At 39.9% G+C, this 18,118-nt stretch overlaps 2 protein-coding genes across 7 annotated transcripts; both read right to left on the reverse strand.

Moving 5' to 3' along the window:
* Window positions 1–276: 276 nt before the first annotated feature.
* Window positions 277–8,787, reverse strand: LOC103469901 (uncharacterized). 2 transcript variants are annotated; one of them, XM_008417953.3, is made up of 10 exons: window positions 8,330–8,787; window positions 8,210–8,240; window positions 6,690–7,270; window positions 4,975–5,404; window positions 3,856–3,897; window positions 3,371–3,471; window positions 3,212–3,273; window positions 2,238–2,404; window positions 1,872–2,027; window positions 277–748 (listed from the first exon to the last, which is right to left on the reverse strand). In XM_008417953.3, exons 1-10 carry the CDS (start codon window positions 8,408–8,410, stop codon window positions 375–377), a joined length of 2,025 nt encoding a protein of 674 aa, XP_008416175.2. In that variant the 5' UTR covers window positions 8,411–8,787; the 3' UTR covers window positions 277–374. The 2 variants fall into 2 exon arrangements, with proteins under 2 accessions (XP_008416175.2, XP_008416185.2); XM_008417963.3 differs by having other exon boundaries at window positions 3,856–3,894; window positions 8,330–8,786.
* A 1,159-nt stretch (window positions 8,788–9,946) lies between these two features.
* On the reverse strand, window positions 9,947–16,671 carry b3gnt2a (UDP-GlcNAc:betaGal beta-1,3-N-acetylglucosaminyltransferase 2a). Of its 5 annotated transcripts, none has more exons than XM_081610409.1 (4): window positions 16,350–16,671; window positions 16,209–16,272; window positions 12,431–12,577; window positions 9,947–11,726 (listed from the first exon to the last, which is right to left on the reverse strand). In XM_081610409.1, the coding sequence occupies exons 3-4, from the start codon at window positions 12,449–12,451 to the stop codon at window positions 10,509–10,511; spliced, it is 1,239 nt and encodes a 412-aa protein (XP_081466535.1). In that variant the 5' UTR covers window positions 12,452–12,577; window positions 16,209–16,272; window positions 16,350–16,671; the 3' UTR covers window positions 9,947–10,508. The 5 variants fall into 5 exon arrangements, with proteins under 5 accessions (XP_081466535.1, XP_008416214.1, XP_008416205.1 ...); XM_008417992.3 differs by having other exon boundaries at window positions 12,431–12,553; window positions 16,350–16,670; XM_008417983.3 differs by having other exon boundaries at window positions 16,209–16,671.
* Between the last annotated feature and the right edge of the window lie 1,447 nt (window positions 16,672–18,118).

Genomic DNA, 18,118 nt, shown 5'->3' on the forward strand with positions numbered 1-18,118 from the left:
TGGCCCCACCACTCCATCGTAGGTTGTAGCAGACCTCCTGGGGGTCTTGCAATAAGGTCAGAAGTGATTCTTCACTGCTTTGGATTAGCTGCTTTAAGCCTGTATTAGTCGTTTCCTACAGCTTAGAAAACTGGACCCGACTGTCTGCATGCTGTGGTACCAGGTAGGAAGCTTTAAGCAGGCAGCATCAGTTACACAAACTACAGTCTAGACAACATGCAGTCATGGCTGCACGTTTATTTATATTAGCAGATAAAACAACAGAGAAATGGTGTTTTGTGATTTTAATTGAGCAGGTTGCATACAGTGAATGAGAGTGTTATTTAGAAAACGGAAAAAAAAGGCATCTTAAAGAAAACAAACTTGGTTATGGATTACAACTTTCCGCTCTCCTGTGGGTCGATGTAGCCGTCTGCAGGCAGCAGAGAGCTGAAGCGCAGCAGACGCAGATCCACAGGGGGGCAGCGCTCCTTCCCTGGAGCCCAGCTCTCCCTGCCTCCCCTTGCAGGTGGAGGCGGAGGGGGGAGGTCACAGTCAGTGGGAGTGGAGTAACTGTCGTCGGGTTGGAGATGGTTGTTGTTTGGGTCGGGTGGGGAAAGGCTGCTGGGGCAGCGGACTATGAAGCCTCCGTAGTGATGGCGGCGGTAGAGCGTGCCAGCCACCGCCAGCAGCGTCAGGATGAGGGAGCTGAGCAGGAAGAACAGGATGTAGACCCCTTTAGCCTCCGAGGACAGGCCGGATCCGCAACCTGCAGGTGGATAAAACAACAGCTGACATCCAGAAATGTTTATGGCAAGTCTGGCTACAATCAAGGAGAAATGTTTCATGTCTGGTTTAAAGACTTGTTTTCATAGTTAAAGGGGGCAGGATTATGTAAAAAACTAACTTTACTTCATGTTATGTTATTCCCTCGTCAAAAACATACCCAAAGTGTTGAACTGATTCTTTCATGCATGTTTGGGAAGTCCTTTAATCTCCATGGCAACCATTCAGCTGTACAAAATGCCAAGGTGGACTTAGCCCCGCCTTTGAGACACAGCTCCTCCTCAGAGCTGCAGTTTCCAAATTACTCTCCCACTCAGCTCCTTCTGACTAGCCAGCAGCATTTAGCAAACACCTGGTGGAGCTGTGCATCTGCTAGACTCTATACAAGATACTTCTCAGTGCAACACTGGTAGAAACTTTGTTAAAGGGTTACTAGAGGAGGGATGCGACGACTTCCTGAAGGCGGAGTTTCAGAAAGAACAGGAGTTTCTTAAAGAGACAGATCCTATTTCAAGGTGCTAAATTATGAGGTCACATTTTTTAAGTCATATTTATAGCATTTTTCTAACAGCTGAAGGTGACAGTTATTTGACTGCACATTAAAGTGCCTGGAAAACATAATGCTGCCCCTTTAAATGTTTCAGTATTTGATAAAGACAAAAACTATGAATAAGTTAATGGAACAACAATTCTGGACATAAAATTTGTTTTGATTCAAAAGTCAGTCAACAATATTACATATCATGATAGACACGTGATTAATATCAATGTGAAATACATCCAATAAAATGTTCAATGTCCTTCTTGACACCAGGCCTGTTAGGTTGCAATCCAATAAGGATGTCTTTGCTGAATCGTTTTCAGGAGACCGAGCTTGCATATTTTGCACAACATTTTCTTCTTAAAGTTCATAATGAAATTTTGATGCAATCTCTTATAGCAGCAAAATCCCTTCATCAGGAAGGCCCTTTGATGCAAAGCCAGAGTAATAGCTTGGGTTTCCTTGCTGTTAAACTAATGATTGCTCCAACATCATAGACCTTGTAAATTGATAATAACTGTAGTTTAAAAACTTTAAGCTGTGCAGTCGGTCGGAGCAATCGTACCTGCTGGCTGCGCCTCCATGCAGGTGGTTCCCCCGGATCCCAGACGGGACTCATCCCTAAAACCTGCTCTGCAGCGGCAGGCGTATGTGCCAAAGTGGTTCTCACAGTCTGCGTTAGCGTCACACAGGACCAGCTGGGTCCCACATTCATTCACATCTGAAAGAAACGCACACAGCTGGCTACTGATTACACATCTCTGTTTTCAACCTTTCCTGCATTAAGCTCTTCTTATACTACAAAAAGATTCAGCAGTTTTCAGAAACTTTAGTGGAAAGATAGTCAACGACCTGACATTTGTTTTTGAGCTGTTCAGCATCTTCATAGCATCTCGCCTAAACCCAGTCCATGTCAGAGATTCAGTGATACCTGCCGTGGACACAGACATGATGACGGCGCTCCTGTGGTTGACTCTCAGGTTGGCGCCCGTGGCGAGGAGCCCCTGCATGGCTGAGTGGACGGCCCTGTGGATCTGCATGCCTCCAGGCCCATGACCGAGCTGCAGCCAAAGGATGTAGAGCGCTCCTGCATTCAGCCTGCACACAGGATCACCATGAAACAGTTTTCACCAACTATTCTTTATTTCACTGGACTTTTGATTTTCCGTCTCCAAAAATAAACTGAACATTTTAAGCTACATTCACACAGCAGGCGGTTGCGACTCAAATCTGCTTTTTATACCCATATGTGACCTACCATTCAACGTTTTCACCAATCTGATCGACCCAATTCCAGTCTTTTCACCCCCTAAAATCAAATGCATATCCAACCGTTTTCAGAGTGTCTGCACTCTGAACACTGATGTCAAATTTTAACAGGTTTTTATGTCATTGATGTGAAACACGCATTATAATTCTGCACCAGAAAGACGAGGTAAAGCCAGACGTAAACAATGGCTGAAAGTTATTCTGAAAGTATGAAGGAAATCTGTTCAACTGAAGTGCATCACAACATAATCCCATAATCCCACAAAAGGCCATCGCCAATAGTTGTTCTCTTTTTATTAGCTTACTTTGCCGTCTTATAATCTTGTGACAATACTGTTGGCTGCCATTGTTGGCTAAGCTTTAAAATCCATCTATAAACGTCCATAAACAGCACGCCGTTGTGTGACAACGTTCTTGACGTCACCCACATGCGGGTCGCTTTGGTGTTATAAACTGTTGGCAAGGAAGTCAGATTACGGTCGGGTTTAATTAATTAGTTCATCAATTATGAATACCATAAAAAAATAAAAGATTTAAAGGAAAAAATGGATTTCAGCAACAAGATAAAAATAAAATCCGAATTGAGCATCAAAACATGCTGTGTGATCGTAGCCTAACCGGCCGTTCTGACCAAACCTCTTAATTCTTTTTGACGAGAGGGAAAGTCGTGTGTGAAGAGCTTCCAGCTGTTTGCTGATCTGCAGAAACACAAAAGGTAAGTGAGCTTGTTTCAGATCGGTGAAATGCTGTTTCTTGTGTTTAGATCATAAAGTTTTCTCTTTTGAAACGACATACCAAAGTCTTTACTGACAGCAGCAGCAGCTGAGCCAGACTGTCCCAGGAATCCTCCAAATCGTGACTGAAGTTCACCTCAACAGCCACTTCAAACAGGTGATCTGTCAACAGACCCAAAACACTGCAACCCATGTCAAACTGACCCAAAATAAATCAGAAAGCTGCTTTAGAACGCAGCAGAATCATACAGAGGGTATTAGAGTAATTGCACATAGAAAACATTGAGATTAATCTCAGAACTTTTCTAGGAAAAAAAATCAAAAAATGTGAAAATGTAGACTTTAGAAACTCACATTACCAAGATTTTTTTGAAGAAAATTTCTGAGATTAATCTCAAAATTGCAGTGTTTTTGGGCAGAAATTTACACTTTTTTTTTTTTTTTTTTAATTGACAATGGTTCTAATATGCTGCTGCAGGATTCTACAAAACTAATGGTGAAAAACAAATTTTTATTTTGCCATTTTTTACTTTAAGTCCTACTCACCACCAGGCAGATGTGGACTCTCCGATTTATTTTTCATGTCTGCTGTGAGTCACACAGAAGAAAACACATCGTCAGATTAAAGAACTAAACATTCATGTTGTTCTTTTGTGCTGTAATTTAAGACCTCTGAACCTTATAGATACATGGAAATTAGGATGCACTGTGCAGGTTTAAATCCCAGCTCTCTGTTTAAATCCCAGCTCTCTGTAATCATCAGTAACTCCTGAAAGCAGTCAAGTAGAAAACTTAAACCAGGATCTTTTGAGGGGACATTCTGGATTCTTGTTTTTTTTTTAAAGTCCAAAACTTTTTGTTTTGTGTGCAGAGGTGGAAAAAGTGCAGAGATAAATCAAACAAGTAAAAGCAGTTTCTATGGTTAAGACTTCACTCAACACCACAAATCTCCAAGTAGAGGTAGCTCATCTAAAATGTAGTTTGGGCAACAATTACTTCAGTACTTTGTTGACAGCAGGAGTGGAGAAGGTCATGAAAAGGGAGTTTGGATTATCTGAAGTCGGGTTCAGAGAAATCATCAGAAATTGATTTTTTTAAATAGCAAATATCTCCTCTAGCTAGCAAGCAGAGATGTTTTGGCAAAACTTTGACATTTAAAACAACTTAAAATGTTCATAAATGGGGAACGACGCTGAAACATCACAACAGACCCGTTTTTACTTTTGGTTCTGTGCTATTGATACATGACAGACTACTTACAATACAGTGTATTTTAAAGTTTAATACACATTGTAAGAAAAACATCATCCTACTTAGTTTGCACATCCCATGGATTGAGTACAATATTTTATTTGTTGCGACTTTATATCCGGTACTGCTGTAACCCCTGGATTTCTCCCTTTATGGAACAATAAAAGTCATTTCTATTCTGTCATATTGTTATATCAAATCCAAAAATCTGGAAGATTTAAGGAAGTAATAGTCCAGCTAAAATCATTTGTAGCTACAGAAAATCAATTTGATTTCAGGGTTCAGAACGGCTTTAGTTTTGGTTCTATTCAAAGGAAAATTAAGATTTTTCAACATCTCATGAATCAAAGTCACATGTGAACAAGCAAGCATAAACCAAAGATCTGCAGAATCCAGACAGATTGATAGACTCACAGTTCCCTTTGTGTTCAGACTGGGGTTCCACCACTTTAGTGTGGTTATGCTTGTGGTCCATATTCTGGGTTTCTGTGCCGTCAGAAGGAGAAGATGGTTGCTGGTCTGACGCCTGATTGACCCGCAGTCTGTCATCTTCAACTTTTTCCAAACCATCAGGAGAGACCTGACCATTCAGGCTGCTCTCCTCTGCAGACGCAGCTTCCACCGTTTTCCCTTTTCTTGCTGTTGGAGTGTCGTTGCCAGGTTTGAGTTCATCATGCTGCTGTGGTGGCAGGATTACAGAGCGGCCGCTCGAGTCGGCCTGGCCGGAAAGGCTGCGAGTGGCTCCTCTTCCTGACCGGAACATCCTGTGGGTGGACGTCGGTGCAGCCGTAGGCTGGAAGACATGGGAGTAGTTCCTCAGGGGTGGATAGAAGGTTTTAACTGCCTGAGAGTGGAAAAGATTTCAGCTTCAAAGATTTATACAACCAAAAACATTTTTACTGTAATAATTGTGGATTTTCTTCTTACGGCTCCACAGCGTATAATGTTCTGGACTTTAGCAAAAGTCTACAATATTTAAAAATGGAGGTCTGAGGTTATAGATTATTAATACTCCTTGGTTATTTACTACACAAATTAGGATGAAAAACTGTACATTTAAAGGGGGCCCATTAATTCACATTTTGCTAGAGGTGCACCAATAAATTGGCCCAGATTTCCTTGATTTTGGGAGATTTTTGATTGACCGATACTTGCAGTGAAGCTGATCTTATCCATCAATCTTATCTACCTCAGCCAAGGTCTAAAAATCAGCCACTGTCCTCTTTTGCTTTTTTATGAGAGAAGTTTGAGCGACAGGTCGGCCCACAAGGTCATGTCTGCATGTTTGCAGCCAACAATGGTCACCTCACTTTCACCAACTTTCCTGCTACATTTAACAGTTCAGACAAAATCAGAATCAGCAGGGCAGACTTCTTAGAGATTCACAATCAGCGATCGGCCTGAAAGCTGCAATTTACTTCCATTTTAGGTCTCAATTACAAAAATTGGCTGTCTGTTACTTTAAGAATATTTCCAAAATTAAAGGACTAAAGTCTCAGCGAAATCTAGAAAACTCATCCTTGTGTTCATCTGTAGTTGCATTGATTACTGCAACTGTGTCTTCACAGGTCTGCCTAAAACACAAAAAATTAACAGATTCAGCTGATCCAGATGCTGCTGCTGCTGGCGTTCTGACTAAAACCAGGAAGCTAGAGCGCATCACCCAGTTCTGAAGTCCCTTCACTGGCTCCCTGTAGCTCAGAGAACAGACTGCTGTTAGTTTATAAATTACTGAACAACATAACACTAACATACATTACATCAACCCTCCAGATCTCTCCTGTCTTCTGGTTCTGGTCTGCATCTCCAGAACCAAACATGGAGGACCTGCATTCAGCTTCTATGCACCAGAAATCTGGAATAAACTTAAAGAAAACTGCAAAACAGCTGAATCACTGAGTGTCTTTAAATCTAAACCAAAACCCAGCTGCTTTGAGTTGCTTTTGATTAATAACTGGAATATCAATTCATGTATTTGCTTGATGGCATTTGACTAAACGTAATATTTATTCAAATTGGCTACTATGTTAGATACATCTTACAATGTCACTACTGACATAATCCTAACATGTCTCATTGCTTTTTCATTGAATTTGTGTGAAACCGCCTGGACGTGAGAGAGAACTCACCTCTGCACCTCTGTCTCCACCCAGCGGCACCCAGGGCAGCCCGGCCATTGCCAACTGCTGATCATAATAGTCATATGCCAGATCATCGTTTTCCAGCTCCACGTCATTTGCTACCGGCTCACTCAGTCCAGGAGAACGTTCCGACTCCTGGCTTCTTCCTGTTGAGCCTTCATGTGGGTTGTAAACCACCGGCGGTCCAAATGCTTGGTAGTGACCATAAAAACCCCGGTAAGGAGGGTCAGGCCAGCCGCCGATCAGGAGCACCACATACAGAGTGTTGGAGGACGACGTGTACTTGGCTTCCTGCCAGCACTTCTGCAGCACCTTGTGGCCCCCTGACTGGGCGCCGGGCTCATCCACATGGATCTGGTCCTGTTTCAGTGGGCAGGCCTCATCGGGGGTAAAGTCCTCCAGGCGGAGATGAATCCTCTTCCCCGGATCCACCTGAATGGTCCAGTTGCACCACAGAGGAGGGTTGGAGCACAAATAGTCTGGGGAGAAAAACTCGCCGCTGTCGCTGTTCAACAGCTGGTGGCAGCTCTGCAGGGCGAAGAAAGCACTGCTGTCCCCTCTGGGTCCATCTGAAGAAGAAAAAAACCAACCATGCATTATCGCTCAGAGTCTGACAAAATGTTCATGCTCCACAGGAGCTTCTATTGTCACGTATGTAGGCTTGTCACCGGATGATAAAATGTAATGATTATATGTAATATTGTTTTGAGACCGTTTTCTCAATAATTGTCACCAAAAGAGCATTTGGCAAAAAAAAATAAAATAAAAAGACAAAAAGCACACCTTTCTTTTGCCAAAAAACTTTAGGTAAAAATAAATGGAAAAAAAAAAATTTATTTTTTTTTTAACCAAAAAAACGAAACAGAAATAGCAATAAAAGAGATTGCCATTATTTAGTAAAGTGACAATTAAAATTAATACCATAATAAAAACGTCCTCTGTCAAATAAACTATAATTTTGTAAAGAACACTTAACACCTTAAATGGGAGATATTCTAACCATCATGACAACCAAAATAACTAAAATGGAAATAAGAACTACACTCAATTAAAACCATAACTAAAATGGATCATGATGTCTCTAAACAAAATTACCCTTCAAAAAAAAATAGTAATATCATAATGAAAATCATCAAGCTCATTTTAATTCATCATGCAATTAATTGGTTAATTGCAACAGGCTTACACCAGATATGGTTTGAGAACCAAGACATCACAGTTTACTGTAGTATATGTAATTTCACACTTTTTTAAATTTAACCAAATACAAAAAAAAAGATCGTCAGGAGCCTAATATTCTGCTAGCTGGTATAAATTTAATATCCTATGGCATTACAACAATAAAACCCGCTTTAAATAAAACAGGAAGCTTTTCTGCATGTTTTAAAAAAATGCTGTATTTTTACACCGTATAATTATGCACCTTATTTTTTACTGTATAAGCCAATTACTAAATGCTAAATGGTCAAGAACCTGTTGTAAAAGGAAAAACACAAACACATTCTCACCTGGAGGCCTGTTGACTCCTTCTGTGTTCCCCTGCGGAGAAAAGACAGTCGTGTAAATACAGCAACACGAAGAGTTAAACCAGAACCAGCTGCTTTCGGAGGAATGTCTCCTTAACCAACCTGTGCGTCACAACGTTTCCCAAATGTCAACAGGAACACCAGCAGCGCGCTTGGAAAATTCAAGCTGCTTCTTTTAGGCATTTTACTACCTTTATCTTTACTGTTTAACTTTTTATTGGAGTAAGGAAAAAAAAGAACCAAGCCAAAGAAAACTTCCCTGTTTCAGTCAAACTCCCTTTCCTTTCCTGTCCGCGCAGGTGAACCTCATCAAGTAGATGATTGGATTTCCTTTTACCGCCTGCGGGGATTATTTCGTCCAGCAGATGTCGCTGTAGTATTTCAAATTTGATCAGAGGATTAATGGACGTCTAAACTCCACAAAAAGTAGGTTCAGTGTACTCCTGCCGTTTTTAAACAAATTACTTGGTTAAACAAGTAAAATACAACTAAATAATATTGTTTCTTTTATTAACCTTTTAGTGATTCAAAAACAATAATATTCAATAAAAAATACAATGTACTACTCAGCCTATCGCAAAAAGTGGATCACATGATAGATTAAAATGATCTCCATCATTTCCACTGCGATTATTAATATTTTTTCAATGGCAATTTTGTTTACAGAGACATTATAATTCATTTTATGTATAGTTTTGGTTGTGTGTTATTATTTAATTTTTATTTATTGCTTTTGGTTGTGTGGCGTTTTATTTTGATTATTTAAAATATCTTCCAGTTCCAGTGTTACATGTTCTATACAAAATTAAAGTTTAATCTTTATTAATCTTTAAGAGGACGAACTTGCTTTATGCCTTTATCATTAAATTACTTTAAAATGGCCTCAAAACAAAAATATGATCATTTACTGCAATAAATATTAGGATAGTTCATCATCCAGCACTGTTTGTTATTATGACAGGCCTATTTACCAAGCCTGTTGCAATAAGCAATTAATCAGTTAATCACATGATAAATTAAAATGGATAATTTCCTTTATGGTGATTAATATTTTTTAAAGGGCAGTTTTCAAGGATTCAATGATTCTTTTTGTTTACAGAGACTACATAATTCATTTTAATTATGGTTTTAATTAAGTGTTTTTTATTTATGTTTACGTATTGTTTTTGGTTGTGTTTTACTTTGGCCTGGTTAGGGCTGGGAAATAAATCAATAACAATATACACGTGATCAATACAACCGCATGGCATTCTGGGGGATGTAGGCAGGGGAAATGCTTTAGCTGAGCTGACCCAGGTTGGTGGCATCAACTAACTCACTCACTCTTTGATTACCTAGTAATTCACTCACTCTTTGGTTACCTAGTAACTCACTCACTCTTTGGTACCTAGTAACTCACTCACTCTTCGGTTACCTAGCAACAACCTGCAAAGAAACCTTCACAGCTGCAGTTTCAGGTTTTGCCACTCTGCCTCATAACTGCTTAAAAATAAACGACAGCATAAAGTGAAAGAAGAAAATGAGTACAACTCAAAAGGAAACTGTGGATAAAAAAGGAAAGGTCATGCCACCAGTTTGGCAGTATTTCAGATATTTAAAACAAGAAAATTAACCAATAAATATCTATCCCAACTGATATGAAACACTTAGCGATGTTCTCAGACCTCATCCTCCTCAGTTACCTCCTCCAGTTCATTACAAAACCAATAATTCACACAGTAAAATTTTAATTCTTGTACTTTAATGAAATACTCCTATTTAAATCAATAAAACTGTATAATTACTTTAAAGTCGCATTTTGCAAAAATATGTTCTTTACATATTTGTTAAAACTGTCGTGACAGTACAGCATAAGACGGATAGTCTGTGAAAAGATCAGTTTCCTCCACCTCCTCCTTAAGCTAGAATCAGCAGAAATGCACAGCTCCTGGTCAAAAACAACCAATCAGAGCCAGGAGGAGTGTCTTAGCGCTGTCAGTCATCCTCATGTATGTTCTGTTAAATGTGCTAATATTGTAGGAACAACTTACAGTTTCAGGAAAACTGCTTGGCTATGCTAACTAGCATAGTTAACATAACCAACTATGCTAGTTATGCTAGGTCATGCTAGCATAACGAGCATAGTTATGCTCCTTTGTGGTAGCAGAGAGAAAGGGGGAGAGTGAGTGCAGCTCATATATGAGGATGATTGACAGCAGTAAGCAGTAAACAAAACACATTTAAAATACTCAATGAAATACAGAGAAGATTGTCTGACAACTTTAAAACCAGTTGAAACAGGTCACTGGCAGCTCAGCTCAGGGTGAGTAATCCACGGCCAGATCTCCAGCATCTCCTGCGGTGTTCGACTGTGAACCAGCATCAGGCTTCTGTAAATGCATGGGTTGTCCCTGTACTTCTCTTCAATGTCAAACGTCCTAAATCCTGAGTGCTTTTCGGGCACCAGGCCCAGCTTCTCCAGACACATCCCTGTGTAGACATCGTCAATGGGATACAAGACTACCTGCTGAGAAATGTTGGAAAGACGTATTGCTAAATTCCCAGAGAGCAGGTAGCCTCCACCGCCAGCGTAAGGCGGGTACTGCCCCACAAATACACTCTCAGGGATAAAATACTTCAGTTTTCTGTTTCTGTGCGGACCTGCGTTCTTGATAACATCACCTATGAACAAATCTTTGCCATTGCCCTCAGACAGGCCTCCTAGGAAGTCAATAATTCGTAAGGTGTTAACAAAGACGTCATCGTCACCCTTGAGAATATACTGAGCGTGAGGACAGTACGTGCTGAACCACTCTAGAAAAAGGACTTCTTTAAGGGTGAGGTTGAAGAACGTGTCCCTGTAGTCCCACTGCAGCAGGTCTTTGTGAAGCTTAGCCTCGTGGTTTAACATATCCTGCAGGTCGGGGAAGTTGTCCACCGATGAAGTACTGCCAAGCAGGAACACGGTCACCACACTCCGATTGGCTAAGAAGCCAGCGTGCCCCCATGTCTGGCGAATGGCCTGGCGCCGGTCGAAATGCGGCATCAGCGACTTGACCACGAGCAGAAGGAAGGGTTTTTCATCGCAGATGTGGGGCTGATTTATCAGCATCGGATACATCCTGCAGCGCATGTGAAGGAGAAAGTCCTGGAACCGCTTTGGTAGGGTGTTGTAGTCCAAAACCTGCATTGGGACCCGGTAATCTGCTTCACATGGGTCAAGAGGTCCGGTATCATTAATCCAATTCGGCAGAGCAATAAAGGAGCCTCCAAAGAGTTCTGCGTTGATAAGCGGGTTGTTAATCATGTCCGAGCGCTGCTGCTCCTTGTTCCAGAAGGATTTGCTCATTAACGTTCGGTGCCAGAACCTCTCTGATGGAATCCGAATCCCCTTCGGACCGCGTTTGTGCCCAAGTTTCCATGAAACGCCCACCAGAACACAGATGAAGATGTTGATCATCATCAACATGCAGAGGGCCTTTCCTTTCTTCCGGCCCAATGGCATGTGTGCACCCTGAATCTAGAAGAAAAGACCATATATTAATAAATGATGACAACAGCAAATAAATGAAAAACCAGAAGAGCCATGTCAAGACTCACAGTAAAGGCAGAATGAATAGGAATATGCAGAAACATAATAGCCCACTTTGAAAGGACTGGGAGAAATATGTTACAAGAAGGTCAACGGGAAGTTTGATTCCCCAAAGTTTAGTTGTAGAGCTCAAACTTTGGCCACGTTTTCCCTCTTAATTCCCCAGGAACAATTTTTCCTCATCCCTTCTCTAGTCCCTCCTACTTTCTCCGTAACAAAGACAGGCAAGCAGGAATCATACGTTTCCAATTCAGCCATGCACATGACACCACTTTACAGGCAGCAGTGGCTCAGTGGGCTTAGACTGCACACACAAAGGGCCACATAAATATTAATATTAGAACTTTATTATGTGACTATGCAGTTCAAATAAAGTGTAACACATTTACACAAGAAAGTATTTCATCACTTGTCACAATTAAGCAGGGAGTCGGGCAATCACAAACAAAACCCCAACAAACACATTGAAGTTTGACACAGTAACGTGATAAAATGTGGAAAAGCTACAAAGTAGAACTTTTGCAAAAATAATAAATGTGCTTTTTCTTCAGAAAAACAATTTTTTTTTATAGTTCCGACTGTGCCCAGAGCAAGTATTGTACCAAAGAGTAGAACACCAACTTGTTGCATACCTCTGAAAAGGCTGACACCATGCTGGTTGGGGGTGGCACTCACATTACCCCTGGTTTCACATGGATGCGCTCCAGCAAGGAGAAGCCTCTCTCTGTTTTTTCTGTAGCCATCAGGAATTCAAACTGTAAACATTAAAGCAGTGGGAACTGTTTATGTTAAAGTGAATGTGATCACTCATCACACATATTATCCTCAGTAGACCTAATAAATGTTTATGCAAAGTTAAATGTGATTTATTACTAAATACACACAGCAAAAGGTGCCATCGTGTTCTATGTGTTGGGCTGATATTCAAACGAATACTGTTACTGTTGATGTTAAATGGGTTAATTATTTTGTTAATATGCCACTAAGTGCAACTACTTCTAGATAGTTTTGTGGTGTGGTTTAGTCATAAACCACATGAGGAAATTACATTGTTGAAAAAAAAAAATCTTTTAAGATTTAATCTCAGAAATGTTCTAGAGAAAAAGGACATTTCTGAGCCCCAGATGTCAAAACATTGTCAACATTCGGAAATGTTCTGAGTTACGTCTAAGTGTAACAGGGTTTTATTTAACAATATTGTAGATGTGAAATTTGTCAAAATTTGTGTATTTATTCTTTGAATTTATTTTGTTTAGTCAACAAGTTGTTTCTTCAGACATTTATTGGTGTGTTCAGTTCTGCTATGCTGCTCTTGGCAGCTGTGGTTACCATAGCAACCGGTACCTGACAGCTCCTCCCCCTTTTTTTCTGTTGCCGTCGGTAACTGTGGTATGCATTAGGATCAGCTCTGTGTTTTCCTTATAAATGTTCTTAACATACACGTTAGGAAAATGTAATAATATTCAGTGTTTCATGAGTGTTTGCTATGTTTTGTTTACACTTTTAACTGTTATCATTATTAATGTCCACTTTAGCTGTTTAATTTTAAAAATGTTGACCGCCTCTAACTGCTGTCAGCTGCTCGTTGCTGGGAGCTGTTGCTTTGTAATTTGTATCAGGTTATTTATTAAAACATTATTTATTTGCATGATCTCAGGCAACACATTACCTGTGAGAGGAGGAAATCCTCTCCTTAAGTAAGTCATTTTTGGGTCAATCCTTTTGCTTTGTATTTATCTGTTGGACATGTGGTTTCAATAGAACAATTACTCTAGTATTATTTATTGTATTATCTTGCTATCCTGTAGCTTCCAGAGGATGGCTTTCCTTTGTGTCAACATGTCAGAACATGAGTTATAGGCCAGTAGTTCCTCAGTAGTTGGTGGCTGTTTGATACCAGTAAAAAGTATAATTGCAACATTATACCTTTTGCTGGTATAATATTGTGATCACAATATTTGGCTAAATGAATCTACATTTTTCGGACTCTGGCTTAGATGCTACAACTCACAAACTCACTGTTTGTGAGTTGTAGCATCTAAGCCAGGGGTGGGCAATCATGGTGCTGGAGGGCCGGTGTCCTGCAACTCTTAGATGTCTCCCTGGTCCAACACACTTGAATCCAACAGCTGAATCACCTCCTCAGTGCAGTCAGGTTCTCCAGAGTCCTGCTAACGACCTCATTATTTGACTCAGGTGTGTTGAAGTAGAGACACATCTAAAAGTTGCAGGAGACCGGCCCTCCAGGCCTGGAGTTGCCCACCCCTGATCTAAGCCAACACACACAAGTGTGGCCAGTGAGGGCAGGCCGCCTTTTCAACAGATTAAAAGATTTTATCGGCCTGCAGGGTTTCTATGCATGGCACTTAAAAATATCTATCTAGTGCAAATATTGCACCCAGCAGTTGCACACAGTGGTATTGCAATGATGGTTGTGATTCATTATATTGTGTACATGTAATCCTCAGTTTAAAAACAAAAAAACGAAACTAATCTAAGTCAGTACAGCACTTTGTAAAAGGATTCCAAGCCTTCTAATTTTTCATATTTTGTTATATTATAGTCACAAGCTTTACTGTATTTTACTGGGATTTTATGTGATAAATAAACACACATTTAAGTGCATAACTGTAAAGATTATAGAAAAAAAATATTTTAATTTGTTTTACAAGAAAAAAGTTGAAAAGTAGAGATGCGTGGGCGCTAACATCGGTATCAGCCGGTATTAGTCATTTTGTAACATATTGGTATCAGTCCAATGAATAAAACTGGGCTCATATTAACATCTGAGTTTAACAGAAGCAGTGGTGAAGTTAGAGATGTGGTTGTTCGTTTCAAGGTGTCAGATGAGGAGTAAAACATAAATTCCAGGCAGCATTTTGAAACATTGATCCACGCTTTTATTTCAACGTGATTGGATTACTGTAACGCACTTTATCTGGGAGTCAGTCAGTCGCTGCTCTCACGTCTGCAGCTGGTACAGAATGCTGCTACACAACTTTTAACAGGAACTCGAAAGACGGAGCATGTGATCCCTGACCTGGCCTCACTTCACTGGCTGCCTGTACATTTTAGGATTCATTTTAAAATTCTCATGTTTGTTTTTAAATCACTACATTATCTTGCCCCGGCTTACCTCTCTGAGCTGGTACCAAGATCCAGAAGGAAGCTCAGAGGGGACGGGGCTTTCTCTGTCATTGGCCCTAAGTTATGGAACGACTTGCCTTTGCAGGTCAGAGAGGCCCCTTCACTGTCCACTTTTAAAGTTCGTCTTAAAACCCATTTATTTTACTTGGCTTTCAACACCAGCGGGATCTAGTTTTAAATTGTATGTTTTTGTTTTTAAACTGTAAGTTTTTATTTAATTTTTTTTATTATGTTGTGTTTTAATGTACAGCACTTTGTATCAGCTGTGGTTGTTTTGAAGTGCTTTATAAATAAAGTTGGTTTGGTTTACTGAAAAGTGTGGCATGCAGTTGTACCTATGCCTCCGGTGTCAATACTTTGTGGAACTATCTTTTCAGGTGTACTTTCACCAGGTTTGTACATTTAGAAACTGTAATATTTGTCCATTCTTATATTTAGTCTGGACTTTGACTGGACCATCCCGAATATGCTTTGATCTAAACCTTTCCACCGTGCTTGACTGAGAGAACTCTGTGTTCAAAGTGATGAACATTTTAAGCTTTTCTTATTGAACAATGCTTCGTATTTTCACCTCTTACATAAAAGCCATATCCATGGAGTGAAAAACGAATGAATTTTGGCTTCTCCAACCTCTGATGTGGATTTTTACATCTTTCCCAGAGTCACAATGGACCTCTACAACGTTACAGTGTTACTTGTTAAGTGAAAGGTCTTGTTTTGGCAGATTAGCAGCTGAGCCTTTGACATGTACAGATGATGGATTGAACAGCATGCAGAGTTTGGGATTTATAATCTAACTTTTAAACTTCTTCCTTAGTGTCTTCCCTGTTCGTTCTATTTGCTTATTCTCACACAAACCGCTGACAAATTCGCGGAACAGGAAGACTAATGCTAAGGTTAAATTACAGACCGGTGGAACCTGTTTAAAAATTAGGTGACTTCTGGTTGCACTGCATTTTATTTAAGGGTATCGGAGTAAAAGGAGATATACGCACACCCAGTTTATCAGATTATCCTTCCCTTTCTTACAATAATTCGTAATAAAATATATGAAACTTTGTGACTGTGACGTGACAAACTGTAAAAAGATTTAAAGGGTATGAATATAGATGTTTGCTAAAATCCGCGACTGGAGTTTCGAGAAAAAAAAATATGTGTTTGGCCTTGTTTCTAAATACCTTCATGTACAAACATATTAAACATTATAAATTGTACACTAACCGAACAAATAAAAAGCGTTATTTATTTAGTTTTGGTACCAACTTGTTGGTTCTTTAGTCTTCCTTTGGCGCAGACTCAATTCCACCTCCGGACCGGCCGGTGCGTCCTGTAGATCCGGATAGTGAGTAAAATCCAAATCGGATAATAAACTCTTTGTCAGTCACCTAAAGTTATCAAACGTACAGTTCTGTTATCGCCACTCCATAAACGTAGTCTGTAGATGTACGTCCCGTCCTTCCTTCCTGTGTCTTGCGCCTCGTGACTCCTCCTTTGCGGGGTTTTTCGCAAGTTCCGACTTGCTCAGGATGTTTCCCAGGGGCGGATTGAAACTATTTGAGACTCTGGGCTAAACTGCAGAACAGTCATAGCAAAAATGTTTATAAGTGAAGCAATGCAAGGCTTGCAGCTTCTCTTTTTGTGCAACAATTCATATTTTTTCCATATTTTTAATGTGCTTAATTTTTGTTGCAATTTACTGCAAATAGTTTTGTTAATTTTTTTCTCTTTTTTTTTCCTTCACAACAGAAACGTTGCTATAAAATCCTTCCATCAATCTAGTTAGATTGAATGGCATCTGGGCTTCAAATAATTGATTTTCTTGCATTAAGAAAAACATGCAACATCCATCAATTTGGATCAAATTTGCTTCTGGTAAAACATTTAAATCATTAGGAACTTAAACAATAAAAAGGGTTCAGTTGCAGTGAAAAAGATATGAAGATGAACAGGAACATTTTCCAATAAAGCAACTGCATCTCTGAATTTTTAGTCATATTTCATTGCAATGCTCAAGCACTGCAATGAAATATAACTTTGAACTGCTACTGGATAATGATGCTGGTAGTCTACTTTGAGAATCCTATTTGGTGATGTATTAAAGGGCCACTTCACTGTGTATTTTTATAATTTGAACTGCATTTGATCAAAAATAGCTCAAAATTTCCATCCATCCATCCATTTTCTTACGCCCTTGTCCCTTAGTGGGGTCAGGAGGGTTGCTGGTGCCTATTTCCAGCTATCGTTTCGGGCGAGAGGCGGGGTCACCCTGGACAGGTCACCAGTCTGTCGTAGGGCAACACAGAGACACACAGGACACACAACCATGCACACACACACACACTCATACCTAGGGGTAATTTGGAGAGGCCAATTAACCTGACAGTCATGTTTTTGGACTGTGGGAGGAAACCGGAGTACCTGGAGAAAACCCACGCATGCACAGTGAGAACATGCAAACTCCATGCAGAAAGACCCCAGGCCGGGAATCGAACCCAGAACCTTCTTGCTGCAAGGCAACAGCTCTACCAACTGCGCCACTGTGCAGCGCTCAAAATTTCCAATACTTTCAAATGATCAAACTTCAGGGGGTTTATTCCACACTCAAGGAGTCTTTAAAACAATTTGAAATTCAAAAAGAAGTGTTTATTTAGCCACCAGCACAACCTTTGACTGAGACAAATGTGAAACGTTCAACATCTACACATACAGCTCTGGAAAAAATTAAGAGCCCACTGCACTGAACCCCATTGAAAACCTCCTGGTTACTCCATCAAATATTGATTTCTAAACTCTTCCTGAGTTAAAACATTAGTGTTATTGTTTCTAAATGAATATGAATTTGTTTTGAGGTCTGAAAGCACTGCATCCTTTTCACTATTCTTATTTTCTGCAAATAAATACTAAATTTTTGCTTGCAATTTCAGAGCCATGTTGTCAGTAGTTCATGATGGGTCTATTTAAGTTAGAATTAATCAATATGCAGTGTTAGCCTAATGTTTTCAAAAAATAACTACTCACATAAACTACATTTTGATGTTACGGACATGAGTTCAGTCTGTAACACATTTAAAGCTTCGAATAACGGGAGTTTGTTCTTTGATAATGTCTAAAAACACAGCGAAGGTGTAAATCAAGAAGGCACTGCACCTCTGAAAATCTGGAAATCTTATCAA

The sequence above is a fragment of the Poecilia reticulata genome, chromosome 1 (genome assembly GCF_904066995.2).
Source record: "Poecilia reticulata chromosome 1, P_reticulata-male-v2, whole genome shotgun sequence".
In the NCBI taxonomy this organism is placed as follows: Eukaryota; Metazoa; Chordata; class Actinopteri; order Cyprinodontiformes; family Poeciliidae; genus Poecilia; species Poecilia reticulata.

Coding starts and splice junctions, on each gene's coding strand:
- LOC103469901 (XM_008417953.3), bottom strand. CDS start 8,410: ATGCCTAAAAGAAGCAGCTTGAATTTTCCAAGCGCGCTGCTGGTGTTC. Junction 2,405..3,211: donor TCGTCAAAAAGAATTAAGAG/GTTTGGTCAGAA, acceptor TCCTGTGTGCAG/GCTGAATGCAGGAGCGCTCT. Junction 2,028..2,237: donor CATGTCTGTGTCCACGGCAG/GTATCACTGAAT, acceptor CGTTTCTTTCAG/ATGTGAATGAATGTGGGACC.
- b3gnt2a (XM_081610409.1), bottom strand. CDS start 12,451: ATGGTGTCAGCCTTTTCAGAG. Junction 11,727..12,430: donor TGGTGTCAGCCTTTTCAGAG/GTATGCAACAAG, acceptor CTTTTCTTCTAG/ATTCAGGGTGCACACATGCC.